The 17,343-nt window shown below is 37.8% G+C and overlaps 1 protein-coding gene across 1 annotated transcript; it reads right to left on the bottom strand.

Annotated features, from left to right (window-relative positions):
• Window positions 1–245: 245 nt before the first annotated feature.
• On the bottom strand, window positions 246–17,017 carry ftr85 (finTRIM family, member 85). Its single transcript, XM_073817065.1, has 6 exons — window positions 16,641–17,017; window positions 13,604–13,699; window positions 13,234–13,467; window positions 12,997–13,156; window positions 11,356–11,415; window positions 246–1,060 (listed from the first exon to the last, which is right to left on the bottom strand). Exons 1-6 carry the CDS (start codon window positions 16,974–16,976, stop codon window positions 528–530), a joined length of 1,419 nt encoding a protein of 472 aa, XP_073673166.1. The 5' UTR covers window positions 16,977–17,017; the 3' UTR covers window positions 246–527.
• Window positions 17,018–17,343: the final 326 nt, after the last annotated feature.

Raw genomic sequence — 17,343 nt, 5'->3', positions numbered from 1 at the left:
ACTAATTACAGGCGCTGCGTGATATTACTCCGCCAGCTTCGTCCATATTAGGGCAGCAAACTTCCTTGACTATTACACCGAAATGGGAGTGTAGTTGCTAATCTTATCGGCCTAGAAATTTGCAGCTTTACATTTTCCGCCGGTATTAGTACACAATATAACTACACAAGAGTCAAGTTTTAAATGGAAAAATATCGAAACTCATTAGTCATTTTTGAACGCGATGCTATTGGTCTAATAGGATTCAATGATCTATGCTAAGCTATGCTAAAAGTGATATCGCCAGAACAGGAGAACGGCTGAATGGATTTCAAAACGGTAAAACTCAATTTATTAAATTAGGGGGAGTTGGAGAACGAGCCTATTTCCAAAAAAAGTGGAGTGTTCCTTTAAAATAAATGTTCTGTATTAGCATTGATGGTTTCATGAAGAACCTTTAACATCCATGAAACCATTTGGGGAACCAAAAATGGTTCTTCAATGTCATTGCAACTGTTCGGGGACTAGATATACTTCATTTCGTGCCATTAAAGTGGATAACAAAGTCTCATACTGGACCCGATGTTAATTCTGAATCCAGGATAGAGCGGTTGAGTGAATACAGTCCGAATTCTGTGGATGAGATTCATTGAGTCTGTGATGCTGTAGAATGCCAAAATCCCTGCAGAGAAATCGACATAAACCCCAGTCCTGCGAGCCCACTGCATTTTGGGAATCTTAGTCTCCCGTCCATTGTGCCAGAACGCATACGTATCCTCAGAACACACCAGACTCCAGGACTGGGCATTCTGTCCAAATGCACACATGGTGCTCTTTCCTTTCCTGCTGATGTCCTCATAGGACACTGCGATGTGCACGGGACCCTTCCCATTCCAGTCGGCCTCGAAATAACAGCGGCCGGACACGCTCTCCCTGCACAGGACCTGGTAATAGCTGTCAAACCTCTCTGGGTGGTCGGGAACGGACAGAGAAGTTTTGCTGCACGTCACCTCACCGGTCTCTGAGGAAATGCTGAGGTTTCTGTGAGCGGTGTTTTGGTCGAGAGTCAGGGGACCTGAATCTGAAATCCAGAGACACAAGACATGGATTAAAAAAAGGAAAATCCTGTCATTAATGTTACGACCCCATTTTGTGTTATTCTTTTGTTGGCTGTTTGTTTTTCTTCGTGTTATGTTTTGCAGGCCTAGAGTGAGTGACGTCATGATTAACAGAGGGTTTACACCTGTGTGGAGTTTGCCGGTGTTGCGAGATTTTTGGTTTCTGAGATATTCGGTTTCAGTGGGCGGAGCATACATGCATATTAATGAGACATGACCAGACATGCGCGAATGGTCGTGAAACTGAAAATATCAGCTCTGCTCCATCTCAGAATGTTTAACGATTTTTTTTTCATAAACCTAACAGACTTTTGTCTAAGCTATGAACTTGTATCTAAAATAAATGTGTTTACCTTGTTAATGCAGTTACTTTTTTCGCCTGAGGTCATCCACGACCAAATGAGAATAACAGGCTTTCACTTCATGTAACTGTACAGGCAAACCTCATCTGCATCCAGTATTGGTTTCAGTTCGTAGCGGTAGGTAGATTTCTACATTGCGATGCTTAAACTGGGACTTTATTTTTGATATTCCTTGTTAAATACATCACTGCCTGTAACATCTTAAACGTCTAGAAACGTATCTGTGGACGAATTTATTTAAACTAGTCTAATGTGATTGTTTAAGTCTCGTTAACTTGATCAAACCACAACTTTGTGTAAAAATAACATGGACTAACAAGTCTTGTGAGCATAACAACACCAACATGTCTGTTCTTTTATCACTTGTTTCATTTTTGTGCTGGATGAAAAGCATTTCAATAAAGCATATACATGTATATGTACAGTCATGGACAAAATTGATGGCAAACGATAGTAAATATGGGCAAAGAAGGCTGTAAAAATAAATCTGCGTTGTTTCTCCTGTTGATCTTTAGTTAAAAAATAAAATAAAAAAAGTGGGGGGAATATAATATTATGAAATAAATGGTTTTCTCTAATAGACCCTGGCTATAATTATTGGCACCCTTGTATTCAAAACTTTCTGCAACTTCCATTTGCATGAAAAACAACTCAGATTTCCCCCCCTTCATGCCTGATGAGGTTTGAGAAAATATGGCAAGTGATTTTAGACTATTCCTCCATACAGAATTTCTCCAGATCCTTCAAATGTTGGTGCTCCCTCTTCTTCAGTTTATCCCACTCATTTTCCATAGGATTCAGCTCAGGGAATTGGGATGGTTATGGCAGAATTTTCCATCTGTGATCTTTGAGGAGTATGTGGCCACTTAAATTGTTCTCTTTGCTGCACATTACGACAATCAAATCAAATCAAATCAAGTTTATGTGTATAGCGCTTTTCACAATACGAATCGTTGCAAAGCGACAATATTGACACACATCATGTTTCAAGCAGATTTTTACCATCACCAGTCCATTAAAACTTCTTAATTATTTCCCTGATGTTGGAAATGAGGATATTTAATGTTTTAAGTATTTTCTTAAAGCCACTTTGTATTGTGTAAAGATCAACATTTTTTTGCTGTACATCAGAAGTATATTCTTTAGTTTTACCCATTGTGATGAATGATTAGGTTGGTTTGGGCTTTGTGTTACTAATATTTATTTATCTGTGCACCAAGACGTCATGACTGGACAACATCATGTTTCCAGTCACCTAGGTGTGCTAAGAAATTGGAGATTTCAATGCAAATATATTTAGGAGATAATGTACTCATAAGAATTTCTAAAGGTGCCAATAATTGTGGCCAGGGTGTACTTGAGAAAAACATTTTTTCATAAAGTTATATTCCATCTCACTTCAAATTGTTTCACTTTAATAAAATGTTTGAATTTTGCTGAATTTTTGACTAAAAGAGCTACAGGAGAAACAATGCAGATTTTTTACAGCCTTCTTTGCCCATATTTACCAAGGGTGCCAACAATTTTGTCCATGACTGTATATAGGGAAAAACAGAAAAAAGCCATGCACATTATACACTATAAAGGTCCATGGCACCCTGGACAAATGAAGACTTCCTCTATACTGGGCCTACTCATGCAGTCCCAGTGGTACCAACCACTGCAGCTGTCACATTCAATCTGAGAGAGATTAAGATCATAGATTAATAAACACTTAAATAGCAGTTTCAAATAGAGCAATGAAATCATGCCCCCAGTTAAACATACCCAAGTGTCCACTTTGTTATCTGTATAAGGATATTTATTGCCACAGGCCATGCATAAGTCACTCAGGTATTCTATGGGAGGGAGAGGCAAAATATTAATAAAAAAAAAAAATAATAATAATAATACAAAAATTGTCTCTTGATGTTGATTGGTAGCCTCATACAAAAGTAGAACTGTATGAGATTGCACTCACCCATTTTTAATGTCCAAAGACATGCCTGTCCAATAAAACCTTCTGCTCACTGAATCCAAGGTTTTGTGAATGCCACAGTGAGCCCCTATTGCACTACTGTGCAATTCCATAAAAAATTCTTTACTGAGATGATTTCACCTCTGACATTGGTTTATTAGATAACTGTCCAATTTTTGGCTTCTAATGATGAACATTTGCATATTATAGTGGGGTAAGAAAATGTTTATAGAGCTTTATGTGATCATTTTGACACACTTCACATTCTTATAATTTGACAATAGCAAATTGATTAACAAGTGGGTGTGTAAATCTGTCATCTGATGATGTTGGTGTGCCTAGTCCTTTTGCTTGCTTTATTGTGCTACAGACACACTATGGGAGCATACGGGAATCTTTTGTTTGTATGTTACACAGGACCCTCATTCTAAGTAAAACCCATGAGTATAAAGACATTTCCCACTAAATAAACATTTGGTTGGTTTACTCTTTAATCAAAAAAAAAATAAAAATAAAAAATCCTTTGGAATATCACATTTCCAAATTATTACAGATACACAGTTCAACACATGGTCAAAGAGCAGATGGCACAGAATAGGTTACAAAAACTTTGTTAGGCCACTCATGGGTTTGAGAACATTATAGTAGTCATTGCCAGAGGGACCCGTTTTAAACCTTCTGCTCCTTTGATCTGGAATTGTTGGTTTCACTTATGTTTTTATTTTATCTGGTAACGTGACAAAAAAGAAAAAAGAAGCATTTTTCTGCAGTGTATGACAATCACAACAAGAGATGGTGAATGTTGGAAAATGTTTAATAGTCACAATTTGCATAACCTTTGGTTTGATCCCTTGTAACCAATCACATTAGGTTAGTTTATAAACAAACGTATTCGTCCGCATTCTAGACGTTTAAGATGTTAAAGTTAGTGATGTATTTAACAAGGAATATCAAAAATAAAGTCCCAGTTTAAGCATCGCAATGTAGAAATCTACCTACCGCTATACTGAAATCAATACTGGATGCAGATGAGGTTTGCGTAGTCTGTACAGTTACATGAAGTGAAAGCCTGTTATTCTCATTTAGTCGTGGATGACCTCACGCGAAAAAAGTACATACTAATAAAACTTTTGTAACTGCATTAACAAGGTAAACACATTTATTTTAGACATAAGTTCATTGATTAGACAAAGGTCTGTTAGGTTTATGAAAACAAAAATCGTTAAACATTCTGAGATGGAGCAGAGCTGATATTTTCAGTTTCACGACCATTCGCGCATGTCTGATCATGTCTCATTAATATGCATGTATGCTCCGCCCACTGAAACCGAATATCTCAGAAACCAAAAATCTCGTAACACCGGCAGTGAAAAGATCGCTCCCTTCAGTCGCTCAGGGCTCGCTCGTCGATGTGATCTGTCCTGTTTCGTCTCGTCTCGTCTTTTATTTGAGTTTATGTTAATAAATGTTATTTGTTTTTCAAACGTTATCCAACGTGTTATCTCCTTTGTCGCGGCTTTGCGAGCCGGTCGTGACAAATGGGGGCTCGTCTTTTAAGTTTTGAATATCTTGTTGAGGTATTTTGAAAGCGCGCTGTTTGTTTGCGTTTGGTTATTTTGTAATGAAATGCGCATGTTGATTAGCCAAACGTAAAGCCTGAAGAGCAATTGTTTTGTGTAGCGCTAGTGTTTGTGGGTGTTTTAAACATCCTTTTGAAGGAGTTACGCGTTGGATTTTGATTGTTTCATGGACGGAGGGTGACTATTACTGCTCACTATAGTTGGCTGCGTCTCTATGCAGGAAGAAGGTAAGTGTTCTTTGCAAATCCTATCGTGGGGGGAAATTTGAGTATTATTGGTGTTCCCTTGTTAGGTGTAACTGCTCGTTCCCTTTTGGCACGAGTGGTAGAATGTAACTTTTTCTTGTTTTTGTGTGGTGACCGTGAGTAGAGCAGTTGTCTCGGGAGCATATCCGTGGTACGAGTGAGTCGCCAGCGTGCTGGTTGCTTTTCTTTGTACCAGCGGGAGTTAGTGCATAAATACCCCTTACCAGTAACCACACGAAGATTAGGGATGAGTTAGTTAGTGTTTTTGGTATAGATAGGGAAAGGGAACTTGTTTTTCCTCCTACTGGGGTTTGTAAAGAGCACGTTTTTTATATATCGGAGAAACATGTCTAATTTAGTTGACGATTTTATTAACTCTCCTTCTGAATTTTTGCTTGATTCGTGTACGAAAGAACAGTTATTAAAAATCGCGGATCATTATGAAATTGAAATTGGAGATCGGAGAGTAAAAGATAGTACGGTGAGGGAAAGTCTTAAAACGAAGTTGATAGAACAGTGCATATTGGTGGAGGAGCCAGCTGCTGCCGGTCATGTTAAAAGTCAAGTTAGTACTTTTACTTTTGAGCAGCAAGAACGGTTATTGTTATTACAGATTGAACAGGAGCGGGTGAAATTGGAAGTAGAGCGTGAAAAAACGAGAAATGAACAAACCAACATTGAGCTACAAAAATATCGTTTGGATATAATAAGAGAAGGTGGATTAATTAGCGGTTCTAGAGATTCTTCGCATGCTGCTTCTCAAATGTTTGACACTGCTGCTAATTTGCGCTTAATACCTAAATTTAATGAGCGAGATCTGGATACATTCTTTATATTGTTTGAGCGATTAGCAGAGGCAAGATGCTGGCCTAGTAAAGAACGTACGTTGCTGTTACAATGCGTGCTCACTGGCAGGGCTCAAGAAGTTTATTCTGCACTACCACTCCCAGATTGTGAAGACTATGATATTGTTAAAGCGGCCGTGTTAAAAGCATACGAGCTAGTACCGGAAGCATACCGACAGAAATTTAGAACTATGTCTAGGGGAGTTAATGAGCCTCATGTTGAGTTTGTTAGGGAGCTCACTACTGCATTTAATCGCTGGTGTATGGCTTCTGAGGTAACCACGTTTGAAGATTTGAGTAATTTAATGGTGCTTGAACAGTTTAAGAACACTGTTCCTGCTCGCATTGCGACGTATATAAATGAGCAGAAGGCTGAGACCGCTACTAAGGCTGCTGAATTAGCTGATGATTACGTTTTGACTCATAAAAGTAGTTTTGAGTTTCGGAAAAGGGATGACATTTTTGAAAATAAAATAGATCGTACACCTGGAGATGCAATTCTGATCTGTAATTACTGTCGTGGTAAAGGCCACTGGAAGCATGACTGCCCAGTACTACGAGTTAAAAGTAAGGGGGGGAAAACTCCTCGGGTTAAACCAGCTGTTCTAGCGGCACCCATAGTAAATTGTTCTAACATGTCTGAAGAAAGTTTTCCCACAGCAGTGGAGCTTATAGAAGATGGAGATTATGCACCTTTCATCACTTATGGTCATGTGTCAATGGCTGGACAAGACACACAAGTTCCAGTGACCATATTGAGGGACACAGGAGCATCGGAATCCTTCATTTTGCAGAAGGTGTTGCCATTTTCATCTTTGAGCGACACTGGTACTAGTGTGCTTATTAAAGGAATTGGGTTAAATGTTTTATCTGTTCCTTTGCATAAAGTAATGTTGTCATCTCAACTTGTGAATGGAGAGGTGGTGATTGGGGTACGTCACGCTTTGCCAGTAAAGGGTGTGGATATAATACTGGGAAATAATTTGGCAGGTGGCAGGGTTTGGCCGGATAGCTCTTTACCTCCTGTGGTTTCACCTTTTCCTCTCCCAGGTCCTGATGAGAGTAAGGAGAAGTTTCCAGAGGTATTTACAGCATGTGCAATAACTCGTTCGATGACCTCTGCTCAGCCAAAGTTATCTTCTGAGCCAGGGGTAGTGGGGTCCACCTTTTCCTTGCCTGATGATTTTTCTGTTTCCCTTCCAGAATTGATACAAGAGCAGCTCCTTGATCCGTCTCTCTCTAAACTTTTTGAAAGTGTGGTGTCATCTGATGAAATTAGAGATGTTGCTCAGGGTTACTTCTTACAGGAAGGAATGTTGGTGAGGAAGTGGATACCACACTGTAGTAATTTTGCAGGGGATGCTATTGTACAAGTGGTAGTGCCAGAAAAGTATCGTTCACTTGTGTTGAAAGTTTCTCATGACGAACTTGCAGGTCACCTGGGGGTTAGAAAGACCTACGACAGAATTCTTCGTCATTTCTTTTGGCCGAAATTGAAGAAAGATGTGTCTAAGTACATCAAGACATGTCATACTTGTCAATTAACGGGTAAGCCGAATCAGATTATTGAACCTGCACCGCTATTTCCGATCCCAGCTGTCAGTCCACCCTTTGAGCATCTGATTGTTGATTGTGTAGGCCCGTTGCCTAGATCAAAATCAGGTAGTATTTATTTGCTCACTGTTATGTGTGCATCGACTCGGTATCCTGCGGCCTACCCCCTCCGTACCATTACTGCAAAATCTGTAGTGAAAGCCTTGACCCAGTTCATTTCAGTTTTCGGTATTCCAAAGATTGTACAGAGTGATCAAGGTTCTAACTTTACGTCTCACTTGTTTTCTCAGGTATTGAAGCTGCTCCAGGTTAAGCACAGTAAAGCAAGTGCTTACCATGCCCAAAGCCAGGGGGCGTTGGAGCGCTTTCATCAGACGCTTAAGTCCTTATTACGTGCGTATTGTACTGAGATGGAAGGTGATTGGGAGGAGGGATTGCCGTGGCTGATGTTGTCAGCACGTGAGGTATGTCAGGAAAGTACGGGTTTTAGTCCAAATGATCTTGTGTTCGGGCATACTGTTCGGGGTCCCTTGGCTATGCTACGTGATAATTGGATTGAGAGTGTACCACCTAAAAACCTGATAGATTATGTAAATGGGTTCAAGCGTAGGTTGTATGAAGCCTGTAAAATGGCGAAAGAACAATTGTGTTCTTCTCAGAGGCGTATGAAGACACTTTATGATCGGCGAGCTGAGAAAAGACAATTTATATCTGGTGATCAAGTGTTGGCTCTGTTACCTGTGGAAGGTTCTCCATTTCAAGCTCGGTATACAGGTCCTTTTGTGGTGGTTAAGCAAATTTCTGATTTGAACTATCTGATTGCTACACCTGACCGAAGAAAGTCCACCCAATTGTGTCACATTAATTTGTTGAAGCCTTATTATTGCCGTTCTCACGAAATGTCAAATGTTAAGACTAAGGTGCAATCTGTTTTGTCAGTTGATAGTGCTTCATCTGACCCGTTGGAGGAGGAAATTGATGAGGGGGTTCCTTTTCCAGAAGATACGGTACTGTTGGGACGTCTTAAAAATTCAGAGACTCTTAAAAGTTTGCATAAAATGTTGGCCCATTTGCCAGAGAGCAAACGTGCTGATTTAATTGCTCTTATTAACCGTAATGTCTCTTTATTTGGTGATGTGCCTTCACGAACCCACTGGTTGGAGCACGATATCGATGTTGGGGATGCGGAACCCATTCGTCAGCATTTTTATCGGGTTTCCCCAAATAAGTTTCTCCATCTTAAAGATGAAGTTCAGTACATGCTGGATAACGATATTGCAAGGCCATCATTCTCTAGCTGGGCTTCTCCTTGCATACTTGTGAATAAGCCTGATGGAACTTATCGTTTTTGCACCGACTATCGGAAAATAAACAAACTGACTAAGCCAGACTCCTTTCCTCTTCCTCGCATTGAGGATTGTGTTGACCAAGTTGGGTCTGCGAAATTTGTTAGTAAATTTGATCTGCTTAAAGGCTATTGGCAGGTTCCATTGACCCCAAGAGCTCAAGAAATTTCTGCCTTTATTACATCTGAGGGGTTATTTTCTTATAATGTTATGAGCTTTGGTCTTCGGAACGCGCCCGCAACATTTCAGCGGCTCATGAATCGGGTTGTTGCTGGGTTGCAGGGAGTCGCTGTCTATTTAGACGATGTAGTTGTTTTCAGTGATTCGTGGGACCAGCACTTGAGTCGTATTGCAGACCTGTTTGCTCGTTTTAAAGAGGCAGGACTAACAGTCAATCTAGCCAAATGTGAATTTGCCAAGGCCACCGTGACATACCTTGGTAAGGTGGTTGGTCAAGGTTGCGTGCGGCCAATTCGTGCTAAGGTAGAGGCCATCGACCAATTTCCATCTCCTACTACGAAGAAAGAACTCATGCGGTTTTTGGGGCTAGTGGGTTATTATCGGGGATTTTGTAGAAATTTTTCTACTGTAGTAGCCCCACTCACTGACCTACTGAAAGCCAAAGCCGTTTTTGTTTGGTCTCCTGGTTGCCAAAAAGCCTTTGAAGCAGCTAAGTCGTTGCTGGTGTCTGCTCCGGTGTTGGCAGCTCCTCGATTTGATCGCCCTTTTACCTTATGTGTAGATGCAAGCAATGTGGGTGCAGGGGCTGTATTATTACAAGCTGATGATACAGAAATTTACCGTCCAGTCAGTTATTTTTCTAAAAAGTTTTTTTCGTATCAGTTAAATTATTCTGTGGTGGAGAAGGAGGCATTAGCTTTGATTTGGGCCCTGCAGAATTTTGAAGTGTACATTGGATCTGTGTCTGACCCATTGGTCGTGTACACCGACCATAATCCACTTACGTATTTACACTCTTTGAGGTCCCCAAATCAACGTTTGACTCGCTGGTGCCTTTTCCTGCAATCTTATTCCCTTGAGGTCCGACACATCAAAGGGATCGACAATGTAGTAGCTGATGCATTGTCTAGAGTCCCTTACACCTCCTAACTGTTTTGTTTGTTTTTACTCCTTTTCTTTGCTCTTCTTAAATTGCTTCTACAGGGCCCGTAGTTGCTGAGTGCATTGGGAGTACAGCAAAGTGTTTTCTTCAGTAGGTGGGAGGTCTCGGGTAAGGGTAGGTTGTAGTTTCAACCTTAGACACCCTTTTCTATGGGGGAGGGTGTTACGACCCCATTTTGTGTTATTCTTTTGTTGGCTGTTTGTTTTTCTTCGTGTTATGTTTTGCAGGCCTAGAGTGAGTGACGTCATGATTAACAGAGGGTTTACACCTGTGTGGAGTTTGCCGGCAGTGAAAAGATCGCTCCCTTCAGTCGCTCAGGGCTCGCTCGTCGATGTGATCTGTCCTGTTTCGTCTCGTCTCGTCTTTTATTTGAGTTTATGTTAATAAATGTTATTTGTTTTTCAAACGTTATCCAACGTGTTATCTCCTTTGTCGCGGCTTTGCGAGCCGGTCGTGACATTAATTACTCACCCTTGTGTCATTCCAAACCTGACCTTTGTTCATCTTCTGAACACAAATTAAAGATATTTTTCATGAAATCCAAAAGCTTTCTGACCCTGCATAGACAGCAAGGGTCCTTCCAAGTTCAAGGCCCGGAAGGGTACCAAGAACATTGACAAAATGGTCTGTTTGACATCAGTGGTTCAAACTTGATTTTATGAAGCTACAAGAATACTTTTTGTGTGGAAAGAAACAAAAATAACTTTATTTAACAATTCTAGGACCCTTGCTGTCTATGAAGGGTCAGAAATCTGACAGAACTCATCAAAAATATCTTAATTTGTGTTCTGAAGATGAACAAAGGTCATACAGGTTTGGAACAACATGGGGGCGAGTAATTAATTACAGAACATGCATTTAACATGGATAGTAATTCTATTGCATATTTTATTGTGTGTGTGTGTGTGTGTGTACCTGGTATTCATCACGTTGTGGGGACCAAATGTCCCCACAAGGATAGGAATACCAGTAGATTTTGACCTTGTGGGGACATTTCTCAGGTCCCCATGAGGAAACAGGCTTATAAATCATGCACAATGAGTTTTTTTGACGAAGTAAAAGTATGCACAATCTCCTGTGAGTGCTAGGTTTAGGTGTAGGGTAGGTGTAGAGCGATAGAAAGTACGGTTTGTACAGTATAAAAACCATTACGCCTATGGAATGTCCCCATAAAACATGTAAACCCAACATGTGTGTGTGTGTGTGTGTGTGTGCGTGCGTGCGTGCGTGCGTGTGTGTTACTTACATTCCAAAAACTGCTCTTTGATTTTAGGTTCAGGGGTAGGAATAAACTTCAGGTGTGTCACTAATAAGACAAAATATAAACAGTACAGGCATTTTAAATATTTATTTCACTTTATTTATTTCAGTTTCTTTAATGGTTAATAGTGTTTGGAAGGCTTGCCTGTTTTTATTTAATTCTGACAGTTCTTTAAAAATAGTTAGTGAAACATTTCATAAACATTTCTAACAACAGTGTTCAATGTTACAGAAACTAAAATAATTTCATTTGAAATAGTTTAATGTTAATTGTTTTAACAACATACTGTATAAAACATTGTCACGCGACCTTATCACATGCGAGTTGTATCCATTTGCCATCTTGGAAATAAAGATTTTTTTAATATATATAGTGTATATTATTTAATTTAAATTGAAATATCGTAGGGCCTTAAGATTTCCCCAATGCGGAAAACACGGACGGAATTGCTTTGAAACAATAAATCAAAAGTAGGTCAGTAAATTTAAATCATAATGCGATATGGACTAGTGTCCATCAATATTAAGCATGTTCTGCATGTCTCCATGTGAATGAATGGTGCAGACGCGCCATTTCGTTTACTACACACATTCTGAAACGCGCGTGACACTTGCGTTTTTTTTCAGCCTCTGCCGCCTCAAAATATGAATACATAAACACAAACATAATTGCTAGTAATAATCTCTAATGCTCTGAGAGTCACTTCATAAGAATTTTACCATTTCTTTTGAGAAAAACTATCGTCATAAAGGTCCTCAAAGTAACCCGTCAAAATAAAAGTTTGGTTTAACTTGAAGAAACTGTGACAGAAATATATTATTCAATGTAATGATAGTACTACTACTAATAAAATTTGCCAGAGAAATTATTTACGGGTATTTATTTACCAGAAAAAATTTAAATACACAACACAGTATTTCTGAAAAATCAAATAATTGATCAAATTTAATGAAACCATTTAAATTTAACAACAACAACAAAAAAACATATTTCAAAGGGCCTTAAAAAATAATTTTTGTTAAACTTTTAATAATTTGCTGATAAATTGTGTACATTTCATCTTTTTTGAATAATATTTTTTCATTTAATCATTAAAACAGATTCTATAAAAATTAAAACGGAAAAAAACGGAATTGGGGAAAAAATTAAGATATTTATTTTTAGGGCCCTACTGCTGATAAAGTGTTTCATTCATTTTGTAAAATTAAATTAGAAAAAAAGACTTTTGGCAGTGTTATCCAATAATAATGAATCAGATTGTCATTTATTGATCACACTGGAAATGCACTTCAAAACTGAAGTTAAAATTTAAAGGATATAAGAGTATTTTTATACAATAAATTACTTTTTAAAACTACTACTGCTACTACATTTACTATGAAATAAATGCATGCTGGGTTATTTTCTGCCAAATTACTGACTCAACAGCAGAATTTACTACTCTTGTTTAAATTCTTGACAAGTCTTGAATTCACATTACAAAGCTGTCATTAACCAGTTAGACACGAGAGAAGTCCTATGGTGAAACTGCTGTTAAAATATTGCAGTTATTAACCTGGAATATACTGTAATTTTACAGCTAGTTAGCTAGTGTGCTATTCCAAACATATTCAGATAACAACTTACTTTTATTTGATAATTTCTCCAGTTTCTTCTGGCACACATCTTTAATATCCTCATTCAGACATGTGAGTTTTCTTGACACCATCTCAAAACAGAAGTCCGGATTGACTAGAACTGCAGGAGAGGTCACCAACTCTGGCTGACTACACAGGGTTTCATAACTCTGAGGAATATAATAAACCCTCTCAGACCAAAATTACAAATCACGTGTACGCTGGTGCCCATATGCACTGATGTTACCTTCAGGAACTGCGTTTTATCATCAAGGTGTGCAAGCGTGTCATATTCAGCGTCTCTCCTCTTGACCTCTGCGATCTCCTGCTCAAGTTTCTCCATGAATCCATGCGCCTCGTCTAATTCCATCTGCTCCTTTGCTTTGATCATCTCCATCACCTCAAAACACAGAACCTCAAGTGACTGGATCACCTCGCTGAAGATCTTCTGTGTGTCCTCCGCTGCCGCCTGGGCAGAGCTCTGTTAGATAACATACAGAACCAGAGAAGTGATGAGTCTCAAGAACTTGTTTCTTACTAATGAAGGGTCATGAGTTGACCCACACTATCCCACTTGTGCATTAAGATTTTCCATCTTCTGGCAGTAATAACCTCACCCTGAGAGAGAGTACGGCGTGAGTCAGATCCTGCAGCTCCTTCTCACGCTCCTTTATGACCTGCTGGCATCTTCTCTGAGACTGCTTAAGCTCTTGCTGCAGGATTAATATATGAAGAAACATATTTTTTAAAAACAACAGAAAGAAACACACACATTACAAGTACTACTGGATTTATTTATTTTTTTTATCATTGCTTCTGTGGTGAGCTAATTTTTATTTCTGATTAAAAATAATTTTGCTATTTTTTGAGACATAAAGATAAAAATCAGAAGCTGTCCTTTTATTATAGTGAAGCAAAAATTATTATAATGTAAAAAAGCAGCGATGTAATTGTGTGACTCCCCTCTAAAGTAAGGATATTTATAAATAAATAATTCATCATATTTATATAAAAAAAGAAACCCTAAAAAATACAACATTTACCTTGAAAATTGTATTCAAAATATATACAAGGATTTATTTATTGTATATTTACATGATTTTTTTGAGTATATATATATATATATATATATATATATATATATATATATATATTGAATATATTTTAAAATTAAATTTATTTCTGTGATTTCAAAGAAGAATTTTTAGCATCATTACTCCAGTGTTCAGTGCCACATGGTCCTTCAGAAATCATACTAATATTTTGATTTGAATTTTTTTTTCAGGTTTCTTCCATGAATATTACATTCAGGAGAACAACATTTATCTGAAATAGAAATCTTTTGTAACATTTTAAATATCTTTATCATCAATTTTGATCAATTTAAAGCATCCTTGCAAAAATAAAAGTTTTAATTTCTATAACTTATTTCCCCAAAATAATAAATAAACAAAACTAATAAATTATACTGACTCCAGGTTTTTGAATGGTATAGTGCACAGTGTTACAAAAGCTTTTTATTTCAGATAAATGCTGGAATGCCTTGGATCTTTCTATATATTAAAGAATCCTAAAAAATTACTCAACTGTCTTAAATATTGATTATAATAAAAGTCCAAAATGTTCTTAAACAGCAAATCAGCATATTAGAATGATTTCTGAAGGATCATGTGACACTGAAGACTGGAGTAATGATGCTGATAATGTAAGTTTGATCACAGAAATAAATTACATTTTAAAATATATTCAAATAGAAAACAGTTATTGTAAATAGTGCAATTTTGCAGTTTTTGCTGTACTTTGGATGAAATATATGCAGGTTTGGTGAGCAGAAGAGACTTCTTTAAAAAACACTGATAAACTTTAAAAATATTAAACATTTTTAAAATACATTTGACTGGTAGTATATATAAACACACACACACACACACACACACACACACACACACACATTTTATCTATTTAAGGCGAGACACTACAGGTGAATAGGGTAAAATTTTTAACTAGCAGATATCACCATGAAACTTTCCCAGTTGATTACCTACATTAAGATGAGAAAAAAATGTATTACAAAGTTTTTGTAATTTTATGTTTAAATATGCAAATTAGGCATTATCTAAGTAAAAATGCGCTAATTTGCCTATATTTTAAAAAACGAAATCTCAGAATTGGATAAAGCCAGGTTCAAAATTCTTTTTTCATTGTGTTCACATATTAGATGGGAAAAAATTTACAGAGGGATTTATGGATATCCACTTTTGTTATCCTGTAAATTAGAATATACTGTCAATAGCCTTAAAAAATGTATTTTCGCCATGTTTTTTGGAATAAAATGTTATATAAATCAGGCTAGGAATAATATATTTACAAATCCCTCTGTAATAGTCTTCATAATATAACTAGGTACAAGACTGGAAAGTTTGGTGTATATAGGTGCTACTGAAGTGGAGATTTCGGACTTGGAGTATGAGAGAAAAGTCATTTTGAGAAAATGGGCTTTAAAAATTTATATTGTAAAAATTCCACACATTTTTATATGAAAACATTGCTAACAAGCAAAACAACTGGCCAAGTAATTATTTATAACAATGTAAACTGAATAAAACAACATTGCCAAATAAGACCTTCAACTAACCACAGAGAACCACAAATACATGAACAAGCAGCCACTGTTGTGTAGAGTGCACTTTATTTATAGATTGGCTTATATCTAAACCACCCTGGGTTCCCATCGACAGCTCACGTTCAGATGCGCTTCCCGAGGGCATTTCACCATGTAATCCATTACTAATTTTCATTTTCCCCCTTGCAAGTGACAACTGCTGTACTCTTTTCGATGATTGACGCGAAGTTATTTTCATTCATTCACTCAAAAGATACCGCGGAAAGCTAAACCAAACAAGGAAGCGTCAAAGCATACCATGTGACGATTCTGAACGAATCACGTTGTCAGAAATTATCTTCAGCCAATGAGATTGCGCATTTAGAGTTAAATCCCCTCTTTTACTTTCACGATTGGTTGCTGATAAAAAGGAAATAACCATATTTGGATCCGACAGCATTGAACAGAAGAGAGAGAGCTTTCCAGCAGTGTACGTGATGACTGGGTACAGACAGAGATCGCGGAGCAGCATGTTGATTTAGAACGCCAACTTTTGTTGAATTTATGAGAAATCTACAGACGCAAACAGACAAAGTGCAGTAAAATAAAGACCTAAATGTGTATTTCGGACTTTTTTTCACCACAAGTCTAAAAGAAGACATGTTATTGAAGACAAATATCCAAAAATCTCAAAATTGACCAATAAAAAAAAAACGATGTTTTTGCCTGCCGTGTCTCGCCTTAATAATTGTATCTATCTACCCTATTACATAAGTTTAATAATTTAAAGCTGAAATGTATAATGTACTTGTGCTATTTTCTTTGGGCTAAGTCAAATCCTTTTTAATTTGATTTTGTTATATAACGCAATTATATTCATACATTTGAGGATTAAGTGATAAAATACTTCTGAGGGTCAACATAAATGATTATATATTTCAACTACTGATCTTTTAATGACTTATTTGTTAAAGTTAATAGAAAGCTTTATTATGCTAAGTTATTATGAAGTTTAGCACCACATTTAAAGTCGGAAAAGAAGTCAGACACACCTGACAGAACATGACCAAGTCCTGGTTTTCTTCTGCAATGACATCATCTTGAACTCCAGGCATGACCTGGGAACGCGTTCCAGTTTGTCTCAGTTTCTCAACAACTTCAGCAAACAGTGTGTTTTTGTTGAGCGCAGGTCTCGGAGAGAAGGTCTGTCTGCACTCTGGACAGCTGCACAACTTCTTTTGGTTCTTCTGCTCCCAGAAGCTCTTAATGCACACCATACAGTAGTTGTGTCCGCAAGGAATGGTCACAGGGTCCCGCAGAAGGTCCATACAGATGGGGCAGCTGAACTGCTCCTGGTTGACGAAAATACCAGCTTCGTCTTCTGCCATTTTTTTACAGTTAAGGTAAAAGCCAGACTGTACAGCTGCTGTGTGGAGAGACTGTGGCGTTTTTGTGTGCCTCCCACTATTGTTTGTACTATATGAGGTTGTAAGGGAGGAGTTAGTTCGTCGTGTACAGTACTGTGGTCATGTTTCAGAGGAGTCACAAGCTGAATGAAGTCATTAAATGATTGTTGTTGTTGTTGTTGTTGTTGTTTTGTAATAAATAGATTCATCTTTACCTCAGAACGCAGTGATTCACACCTTCGAGTATGCAAGTAAAGCTTCTTGAGGGATCAACCCCAGAGATGATTTTGGTTGTTCCAGTTCATGTCTGTTCATGTCTACTGGGTGAATACGTGCATAATAATAGTTT

Source organism: Garra rufa, chromosome 13 (assembly GCF_049309525.1).
Source record: "Garra rufa chromosome 13, GarRuf1.0, whole genome shotgun sequence".
Classification (NCBI taxonomy): domain Eukaryota; kingdom Metazoa; phylum Chordata; class Actinopteri; order Cypriniformes; family Cyprinidae; genus Garra; species Garra rufa.
The sequence above is the reverse complement of the archived record's forward strand: the minus strand, read 5'-3'. Positions and strand labels throughout refer to the sequence as shown.